General features: G+C 41.7%; 1 protein-coding gene across 1 annotated transcript; it reads left to right on the top strand.

The window, feature by feature from the left end:
- Nucleotides 1–5,654: 5,654 nt before the first annotated feature.
- On the top strand, nt 5,655–10,033 carry LOC109871111 (tripartite motif-containing protein 72). Its single transcript, XM_020461947.2, has 11 exons — nt 5,655–5,789; nt 6,003–6,118; nt 6,508–6,561; nt 6,694–6,798; nt 7,158–7,259; nt 7,355–7,516; nt 7,620–7,757; nt 7,864–7,915; nt 8,193–8,219; nt 8,320–8,346; nt 8,488–10,033. The coding sequence occupies exons 1-11, from the start codon at nt 5,753–5,755 to the stop codon at nt 9,021–9,023; spliced, it is 1,356 nt and encodes a 451-aa protein (XP_020317536.1). The 5' UTR covers nt 5,655–5,752; the 3' UTR covers nt 9,024–10,033.
- Nucleotides 10,034–11,330: the final 1,297 nt, after the last annotated feature.

Below are 11,330 nucleotides of genomic sequence, written 5' to 3'. Positions count from 1 at the left end.
CAAAACCATGTTTAAATTGTACAGTATTGTAATCTTTTTTAGATGGTTGTATATTGTAGTGAAGCTTAGTAATTGGAATATAGCTACATTACTGTTTTCAATTTCACTTTCTGTGTCGTTCATTTAAAAAAAACTATGTGTGATATGGACGACTGGTTAGAGGTAGTGCAGAGAGGGTGGAGTCTGAGACTGTAACAAACAACATTGTGAAATGGACGACTGGTTAGAGGTAGTGCAGAGAGGGTGGAGTCTGAGACTGTAACAAACAACATTGTGAAATGGACGACTGGTTAGAGGTAGTGCAGAGAGGGTGGAGTCTCTGAGACTGTATAAATAAGAGACGTTCCTCATTCTCTGGATGGTGATGAACAACAGGAAGGATTCTCTATACTCTCACTGCACATTAAGGACATCATTATAGGACAAAGATGGCATCACAGACAGCTGGTAGTTTGAAATGTAGCTTCTCACATTTACAGCAACAATAACAGTTGTTTTCTGAAGTGCTATTGCTTAATAAAATAGCTACTGGAAGTAGACCAACAAAGAGTGCAAAGGGCATCTTTTCAAAATGAGAACAAAATGAGAACAATACCAGAACCTGTTCATCACAACCTTTCATCAAACCAATAATGAGTTTACATCATTTAGATTTAAGTTTAGTTTATTAATTAAAACGAGCATTCCATCTCAGCTGAGGGAATAAAATGATTCTGTGTGTAAACGGAAAGATATTTGCTGCACCTTTCTTGACACGGATCACTTAAACCAACATTTCGGTCATGAAGGTCTCATCTGACCAAACAGGAACCACACTAAAGGTCACTGAAACTTGAGAACGTAATAACGTGGCATTATTAAATGACCATTGATATATTGTGAAGGAGCTCCACTATGCAGAACGTTCTTTTTGTTCTATTCATCAATACTTAGATTATTCCTTCACCTATCTGGACATCATTCCACAGTTCAGACAGTATTTTCTGAAGCAATCTGAGAAGTCAATCAGGCTACGTGCAAGATACAGATTAGCAACCATAACATATGTGACAGGCAGTGACAGGAAAGGATTGTGGTCAAACCAGTCTTTTCCATGCCAGTAATCTACAGTACGAAATGTCCTTTGAACAGCAATAGTCAGTGTAATGCCCGTACTTCGTTCTATTCAACAGTTTGCAAAGGTGAAGGAAAGTCAGGGTTTCCTTCACTGGACAGGTACATACACCAGTCACCACAGACTGGACAGGTATATACACCAGTCACCACAGACTGGACAGGTATATACACCAGTCACCACACCCTGGACAGGTACATACACCAGTCACCACAGACTGGACAGGTATATACACCAGTCACCACAGACTGGACAGGTATATACACCAGTCACCACACCCTGGACAGGTATATACACCAGTCACCACACCCTGGACAGGTACATACACCAGTCACCACAGACTGGACAGGTACATACACCAGTCACCACAGACTGGACAGGTACATACACCAGTCACCACAGACTGGACAGGTACATACACCAGTCACCACACCCTGGACAGGTATATACACCAGTCACCACAGACTGGACAGGTACATACACCAGTCACCACAGACTGGACAGGTATATACACCAGTCACCACAGACTGGACAGGTATATACACCAGTCACCACACCCTGGACAGGTATATACACCAGTCACCACACCCTGGACAGGTACATACACCAGTCACCACAGACTGGACAGGTACATACACCAGTCACCACAGACTGGACAGGTACATACACCAGTCACCACAGACTGGACAGGTACATACACCAGTCACCACAGACTGGACAGGTACATACACCAGTCACCACAGACTGGACAGGTACATACACCAGTCACCACAGACTGGACAGGTACATACACCAGTCACCACAGACTGGACAGGTACATACACCAGTCACCACAGACTGGACAGGTACATACACCAGTCACCACACCCTGGACAGGTACATACACCAGTCACCACAGACTGGACAGGTACATACACCAGTCACCACACCCTGGACAGGTACATACACCATGGGGCAGTTAAAACAGACACAGAATACATTTTAGTCCTAGACTAAAAATAATATTCCATGTAGATCCAGGATTTAGATTCATCTGTATCCAGGGAAACCGCCCAGATACTGTATGTTAGAGGTAAACCTAGAACCGGTTTAAATACAACAGTCAAACTGTACACAGCACACATCATGTGCAAACATATATCCACACACCATGATCAGAAAAACACTGAAATGGAAAATAACCACCCACAAACAAGAGTGGGAAAACAGGCTACCTAAGTATGGTTCTCAATCAGAGACAACGATAACCAGCTAGGTTACTACTAGGCCTAAACATGGAAACACAACACCTAGACATACAACATAGAATACCCACCCACCTCATACCCTGACCAAATGAAAAATAGAAACATACAAAGCAATCTACGGTCTGGGCGTGACAGTATGGTTCATTGCCAACGGCAATATTATTCAAACGAGACAACATGCAAACTCTAGTCTCAGTGTTTCAGTATGAACAAAAACTTCATTGGTTGGCTATATAACTAGGATGATTATCAATGCAAAATACATTTATTACCATCATAACAATCCTGTCACAAACAGCAAGGTTTCTCCTGCCACTATCTTTATAATTTCTAACTTCATTTGATTTATTTTCTTACAGCTAAGATCACACTGGATGAAAAAACAGCCAAACCAAATCTCCTACTGTCCCCTGACAGGAAAAGAGCTTTCTTACTGCTGCTTGCAATCAGAGGGAAATGGTTAAACTGTCTGCACTTTTGCTCAGTTGAAGTAAACAATGTTTTTCTGTTTGCTTTCAGTTTCACTTTTCAGTCAAAAGACAGAAGCCAGTGTCAACATCTGAGCATTTGTGACCGACAGGCTCAAATCGGTCTTACAGTATGTAGCAACATTTGAATTTTTAAATTTTTTATTACATTGGATAAAACTAGAGAGTCAGAGCTACAAAATGGTTTATTTCACTACAGTTGAGGAACAATCTGAAAGTAATTTTGCTTTGAAAGTTAACTTGTAAACTCATTTTTGAGAAAATGGCCTTTGAATGTTTTGGTACTACTACTGGAGAGCTCTTCTTTGTCTACACCCATTCAGTGTTGTTCACACCCTCTTATGCTTTAGCCCCGCCCATCTCTTTAAGATCCAAACGTTCTGTACTAACAACAGCAGTCAAGCACCCAAGCTAACTTTCCAGCTACTTCCAGACATTTAAGTGAGAGAGAGAAAACAGCTCACTGAACATTATTCGCCCTAGCAGAGCTGGTTAGGCTGTTATGTTATCCAGAGCGTTGGTGACTGCAACTGTGCTGTCAAATTGTCCGTTGGTAAATTCAGAGCGTTTCGCACAGTGGATGCTCTGGTCAATGAGTTTACTGAAGTTAACTGACAACAGCCATATTCAACGGGTATTGAGCGTTTGTAAATTCATCAATTATTCTGCTCTCTCTGGCACACTCAGACGAGAATGCTCTGAAATCGGAGTAGAGGGCCAGCCTGAATGTATTAACTCACCCGAAATGGTTACTTGGATAGTGGAGTCTTTTGTTAAGACATGTATCTAGCTAGCAATACAATGAACCATGATCCCAACTCATGACGTTACTACCCTGAATGAATCTGCAGGTAGTTTACCAACCAGGTTGTAATGATGTGTCCTGGGAGCGAGTGTTTTAATAAATAAACAGAATGTAATACAAAATAAGAAACACAAACAATGCACAGAACTGACACAGGAACAGAAACAATGACACCTGGAGAAGGAACCAAAAGGAGGCCGTCATTGAAAATAAGAATTTGTTCTTAACTCATTGCAAAACAGTGTGCTCTAGTCAGTTATTAGGTTGACATGTGAATAATTATTTTAGTATACTTGTATGTAAAAATGACACATTTTTCACTATTTCAATTTTTATGAAATTCATTGAGTGTGATGGTCCTCTCCTTCCTCCCCTGAGGAGCCTCCTCTGGTGTGAAAACCTCTGGTTTATTTGGGTCATTCCAACAGCAAGTACAGTTCTTGTTTTGACAAGCTTTTTATGTCCGTCAATGTGAATATGAATTTGCACTTGTAATTCCTTTCAGTTCAGACAACTATTCGCTACTCTGTCATATTTGACACATTTTACATGTCCTTTTGGATACGTGGTTTAGAGGGTAGTTGACATTGTAGTTTAATGTAACAACTTCTTGCATTAGACTGTGGACATTCAAGAGTGTCTTAAAAAATGTGGATAGCTGCTTTTCCACTCAATCCTCAATCTACAGGCTGGTCCTAGAACCTCAATCTACAGGCTGGTCCTAGATCCTCAATCTACAGGCTGGTCCTAGATCCTCAATCTACAGGCTGGTCCTAGATCCTCAATCTACAGGCTTGTCCTAGATCCTCAATCTACAGGCTGGTCCTAGATCCTCAATCTACAGGCTGGTCCTAGATCCTCAATCTACAGGCTGGTCCTAGATCATCAATCTACAGGCTTGTCCTAGATCCTCAAACTACAGGCTGGTCCTAGATCCTCAATCTACAGGCTTGTCCTAGATCCTCAATCTACAGGCTGGTCCTAGATCCTCAATCTACAGGCTTGTCCTAGATCCTCAATCTACAGGCTGGTCCTAGATCCTCAATCTACAGGCTGGTCCTAGATCCTCAATCTACAGGCTGGTCCTAGATATGGAGGAACTGTTATAGTTTAGTTTTTTTGACATCTTTACTTACCGTGAGAGTGAAAGAAACATAGGGAAGTGTTTGTGTGTTTTGTTACGGCTAGGAGTGGGTGGTGGGGGGGTTAAGAAACTGTTTGTGTGTTTTGTTACGGCTAGGAGTGGGTGGTGGGGGGGTTAAGAAACTGTTTGTGTGTTTTGTTACGGCTAGGAGTGGGTGGTGGGGGGTTAAGAAACTGTTTGTGTGTTTTGTTACGGCTAGGAGTGGGTGGTGGGGGGTTAAGAAACTGTTTGTGTGTTTTGTTACGGCTAGGAGTGGGTGGTGGGGGGGTTAAGAAACTGTTTGTGTGTTTTGTTACGGCTAGGAGTGGGTGGTGGGGGGTTAAGAAACTGTTTGTGTGTTTTGTTACGGCTAGGAGTGGGTGGTGGGGGGTTAAGAAACTGTTTGTGTGTTTTGTTACGGCTAGGAGTGGGTGGTGGGGGGTTAAGAAACTGTTTGTGTGTTTTGTTACGGCTAGGAGTGGGTGGTGGGGGGTTAAGAAACTGTTTGTGTGTTTTGTTACGGCTAGGAGTGGGTGGTGGGGGGTTAAGAAACTGTAAATCAAACTTGTGACACCTCACCATATACGCCCTATCTGATTATACAAGAAGCTATGGTATTGACCATGAATTCAGTCGTTTGGAACAGCGTGCATTTATTCCCCAATACTGGCTTACTTTTCCAATCAATTAAGCCAACAGGGTAAATAAAGTATTTCTTAAATTATCCAGTTTTGGTGCTTTCCAAGTCCAACTCTCATAAAACCCAAACATTCCAACATGTCTGTAGCCTACGACTGAAAGAATGAAATGAAAAAGTATGTTTGCTGCGCTCTAGGGGGCGGGGAGTGTCGAGTGTAGGGGAGGGGAGAGGAGTGTCTAGCTAAAGTTGGTATCTGTTTACTGAATATTTCCCCTTTCAGTCTCAGTGGGGAGCAGGCTTGGCTACTAACTCTGTACTAGACGATTCAATTATGTATGAAAGTTTCAGAAACAATGCCAAATTGGACTGCAGGTGAGTCAATTGCTGCAGTAAGACTATAACGAGGCACATATGGCATGCTATTTGTAACTGTCGATATAGCTTTAACTGAGTTTTCCCAAATACTCAAACATGCATATTTTAATTAAATTTGATCCAAGCAGTATGATAAATGAATAGATGTTTTTACGTTGTTATTGTTGCTGTTGAAAGTCTATTCTCATTGGTTGTGATGATCATTTCCAGAAACATTAAAGGACAGCCAGAGCTTTGGAAGTTTTGGCACATCTAGGGAAAAAATAACACATCCTTATGATTGTTGTTCACAACCATTTGGGAAGCCTAATCTCAGCTTTTATCAGGTAAGGAAAACAACAAAGAACTCAATTCACGCAGTGAGTGAGTGGGTGAGTGAGTGTGTGAGTGAGTGAGTGGGTGAGTGAGTGTGTGAGTGAGTGAGTGAGTGTGTGAGTGAGTGAGTGAGTGAGTGAGTGAGTGAGTGAGTGAGTGGGTGAGTGAGTGAGTGAGTGAGTGAGTGAGTGAGTGAGTGAGTGAGTGAGTGAGTGAGTGTGCGTGCGTGCGTGACCTTTATTTTTCAATCGCTGTCGGCGTGGTGCCAGTTTTTTTTCTTGTTCTTTTTTGGATGTAAACAACTTCAGAGTTTTGCAACTTCCTCTTCAACTCTGCATCTAATTCTAGAATAGGTCTTGAGGTGTTGATGAACTTCTACCATATTTATTTTTGCTTGCAGACAATCACAAGACCGCTGAAGAAATGTAATATTTTATTTAAGAATTTTCTTAAGGTAAATGTTATACTTTTACAAAGTTATTGATTGAATGCTTTGGTTTGTTGAATTAATCATGAGAACTGTTATTATATGTTGTGTCAAGTCATTGAGACACTATAGAATTCCTAATAGTTGTTTTCTGTGTAGGGACCCTCTCGGATTTCCACCGTAGAAACAAGCCAGTCTCCATCTCTGGATGAGTGTAAAGCCATAATCAGAGAACTGGCCACCGAGCTACATCGGATATCAAAGGTAGTCCTGGTTAACATTTGAACAGGATTAACAGGATAACAGGATTAACAGGTTGAACAGGATTACATGTTCAGAAATAGCAGAGCAGTAGAGATAGAACAGGCCGATACGGTATAACAAACATTTGCAACATCTGATCGCCATGGAACACTTGAATAAATAAATACCAAAAAATAGGGAGAAAGAATAAAGAGTTTGAACTCAGTCAGCTGTATAAGGAAATAAGCAAATAGGAAACCACTCACCCAGAGGCAGCGCTCCTAGTGGCCAGAGACTTTAATGCAGGGAAACGAGGTCAAAGGACACATGCTGTGTTCCCTTCAACCTTTCAGTTGTATATGTCTTTTCTATCTCCATAGTATCAAGATAATTTCAGCACCAGCCACGAGGATGGCTACAGCCTGGCAGAGTGTCAACAGTTCATCCTACAATGGGCGGAGGAGTTGAGCATCTTACCAAAGGTACTGTTGAGAACAACCACAACAAAACAACAACAGAAACATCAATTTATCCATGCAATGCTCCTGTAATGATTGTGTGACATCTTTGTTCAAAGATATCCGTGGGGCAAAGTAGGAGCTCACCAAAGCCCCTGCGTTCCTGCTGGGAGGACTATGAGGTAGAGGAGAGAACATCTCCAAAAGAGGCTGAGAGAAGACTGTCAAAAGCTCAACACATCGTCTCAGAATGGGCTGCAGGACTGCAATCACGAAAACAGGTCTCACAACTAACAACAAACAATTTTAAACAACCTGTGCGTATTAAGACAAAAACTTGTTAAGGTCAGTAAATTCTCATATATAATTTCTGTGTCTCTGTAGGACTCAGTGTGTCCAGGAGAGGATGTGTGTTCAGTCCTGCAGGATCTGGAGGGACAGTGGAAGAGAGGGAAACTACCCAACATGCTCCCTGTCATGGACTTCATCATCTGGACGGTGTTACAGGAACAACCTCAAGAGGTGTGGCATGATAGTAACCTATTATGATAGGGTTTTTCCTTAATATATGATGTTGGAATATATTTAGGATAACTCATCATTAATCATTGGTCACTTTGTCATACAGGGTTCCATCCCAGAGCTGTGGCTCAAATCCAAGCAGAGGTTCAAACACTCAGGTACCTCTCATTTGAGCTCAGATATCTCTTTCATTTTCAACATGAGCTAAGTTATCTCTTTCATTTTCAACATGAGCTAAGTTATCTCTTTCATTTTCAACATGAGCTATGTTAACATTAGTATTACACTGACTGTAGGCCTACACAATACTTTCAGTATATAATTTGACCTGCATGAAACCTGTTTTTTTAATCATTCCTCAAACACTTTCTGTTTGATTAAGTAAATGCCTGCATGAATTGACCATTCTTCAAAATGCTTTCATTTTGTCCTCAGCCTTCACCACAGTGATTCCTAAACCAGGTAAGCAGTAAGATTAAAAATAAATTCAGTTGAATTCACTTTTATCAAATTACTTTTCGGTTGTAAACTCATCAGGTTTTCAAACATTGTTTTATTTCAGTATGGGACTGGATAAGCAAAGCATCAGGTAAATTAAACTACTAAACCATTATGCTATTTCAACATGACAATGGCAGTCTTCATTCAGAATTGTTTTTAATATTTTTGTTTCATGCACCAATTATTTTTTTATATTACGGAAATCAAAAGTCCCTTTTTTTACCTACAGTTGACATCCTCTTGGACCCTGAATCAGCCAATCCAGATTTCATAGTGTCCAACAATCAGAAACGTGTGAGAGTGGGCAAAATAATAGAGAGTGAACATGATCCTAGAGACGGATACCGTCACTGCCTCGCATCTCCCAAGTATGACGGGTGGTGGTGTGCACTGGGAACACAGGGCTTTACCAAGGGTAGGCATTACTGGGAGGTGGGGGTGGACGGGAAGACAGACTGGAGGATAGGGATAGCTAGGGAGTCTGCACCAAGAAAAGGCTTCATTGAACTGAACACATCAACAGGTTACTGGACACTTCGGATGCAGGTCAGTGGGCTGAAGGCTCTAACTGTTCCGGCTGTTGATATCAAGATTCCAGAACATCTCAAGAAGATTGGGGTCTACCTTGACATTGAGGAGGGGCAGCTCTCCTTTTATGACACTGTAAGAAGCAGCCATATCTACACCTTCAATGACACGTTTTCTGAACAGGTTTATCCAGTCTTTGGCACAGTAGAGACAGACAGAGACCTTATCATACTGTAGTACACAGCTAAATAGAAAAGAAAAGTCACAGAAGTTTTTGAGGATGTCTCATGACTAAGAACCACCCTAGACCACTCTAGACAACCGTAGACCACCCTAGACCACCCTAGACCACCCTAGACAACCGTAGACAACCGTAGACGACCACCCTAGACCACCCTAGACCACCTTATACCACCGTATACCACCCTAGACAACCGTAGACCACCCTATACCACCCTAGACAACCGTAGACCACCGTAGACAACCGTAGACCACCGTAGACCACCGTAGACCACCCTAGACCACCCTAGACAACCGTAGACCACCCTAGACCACCCTAGACCACCCTAGACAACCGTAGACAACCGTAGACGACCACCCTAGACCACCCTAGACCACCTTATACCACCGTATACCACCCTAGACAACCGTAGACCACCCTATACCACCCTAGACAACCGTAGACCACCGTAGACAACCGTAGACAACCGTAGACCACCGTAGACCACCCTAGACCACCCTAGACAACCGTAGACCACCCTATACCACCCTAGACCACCCTAGACAACCATAGACCACCAGAGACCACAGGCCATCATGTGATGACATCCCCATATTTTTAACATTGACATTTTGGGGAAATTACTCTGCCCACGATGGCACCAATTATGCCAACCAAAAAACACAGCTAATTCCATACATGGCATGGTGTATATAATATTTTGTAACTTTGTTCTGTTCTCTTCCATCACCAAAACACAGCTAATTCCATACATGGCATGGTGTATATAATATTTAGTAACTTTGTTCTTTTCTCTTCCATCGCCAAAGCGCAGGTCGATGGTAATCCATAATGGTGACCATTTATTATCCTTAATCCAGTTAGAGTCTATCTTTCTAAAGAGTGTCTGCATTATGATTAATGAAGCCAATGTATCTTTCTTTATGTCTTGGGAAGCTTTACTTTGTGAATTTTTATGATAATGTGACATTGAGGAAGTATGAAAAAATAAAAATAATTACTGTAGCTACCCTCAATGAGTTTGTACAGCACTGAAGCTACAGAAGATAAAAATGTATGTTTATTCTTTGGGACCAACACTTTACATGTTGCATTTAGATTTTTTGTTCAAACAGACCGTTTGAAGAATTTAATTCAAGAAAACCCATGAGGACGTTTATATAAGCACAGATGATGTCCAAACCAATCAGTTATATTTGTCTCTCAGCATCAGTCAGTTGGCCTGTGTTTATGAGGTCGCCTGTGTTTATGAGATCGCCTGTGTTTATGAGATCGCCTGTGTTTATGAGGTAGGACCGTGTTTATGAGGTAGCCTGACCACCCGCCACCACCAATACCACACCATTTGATGGTCTCTGGGAGCACAATGCTCTCTCAACGTTTTCAAACCAGGCACATTGATGAATGTGGATTAGGATTCTATGGAAGTGCAGGTCCTGCGTTTACACCTCCAGCGCAATTCTGATTATTTTTCCACAAATTGGTCTTTTGATCAATCAGATCAGCTCTTTTGCCAATAACTGGGCAAAAGATCACAATTGGGCTGCCTGTGTAAACACAGCCAACTGACAATTATTGTTCAGATTAATGTCCAAATATTTAAAGATGTGTCTGTGATCCACACACTTCTTAAAGAATGTGCCCAATGCCTTTTGCTTGGCCACTATCAATGCATAATATTACGCAGCCTAATCTGGGTGTCTGTCGGATGTGTAAAGGCTGGGTTCAATCCGTATTCCTGAAGAGCTGCTCTACAGCTTGATAGAAAGTTTAATAAGGCAATGTTCCCCACATTAGCGCAGACACGGTAAAAGTTGGCTCATTTGGAAATTATCTTTCAAATTGCTCTAGAGCGCTGAACTTCAGTTGAATCCAGCCCTAAACTTCCATTTACACAACATACTGGCTGAAACCATCAATACTACAATTGGTTGTTACAGCATTTGGATTTTAGCTGAACCTATCATAAGACAGGCCTTTATGTTCCTGCCGCGCATTGGCTCTGTCACGGACGTCCTCCTCTTCATCTGAAGAGGAGAGGCGAGAAGGATCGGAGGACCAAAATGCGGCGTGGTATGTGTTCATGTATTTTAATAAAGAAAACACTGAACACTGAAACAGTATACAAAAACAATTAAACAAAACAACGACAGTGAAGCTAATGAGAACTGTGCTGACACCAGCAATCAACATAGACAATCACCCACAAACAAATCAAATCAATTCTGTAGGATTACTCCCATGGTGATCCCTGAGGGGTGTGTATATATATATATATATATATATAGTGAGTGTGCAAAGCT

The sequence above is a fragment of the Oncorhynchus kisutch genome, linkage group LG2 (genome assembly GCF_002021735.2).
Source record: "Oncorhynchus kisutch isolate 150728-3 linkage group LG2, Okis_V2, whole genome shotgun sequence".
NCBI classification, from domain to species: domain Eukaryota; kingdom Metazoa; phylum Chordata; class Actinopteri; order Salmoniformes; family Salmonidae; genus Oncorhynchus; species Oncorhynchus kisutch.
This window is presented reverse-complemented; position numbering and strand designations above follow the sequence as displayed.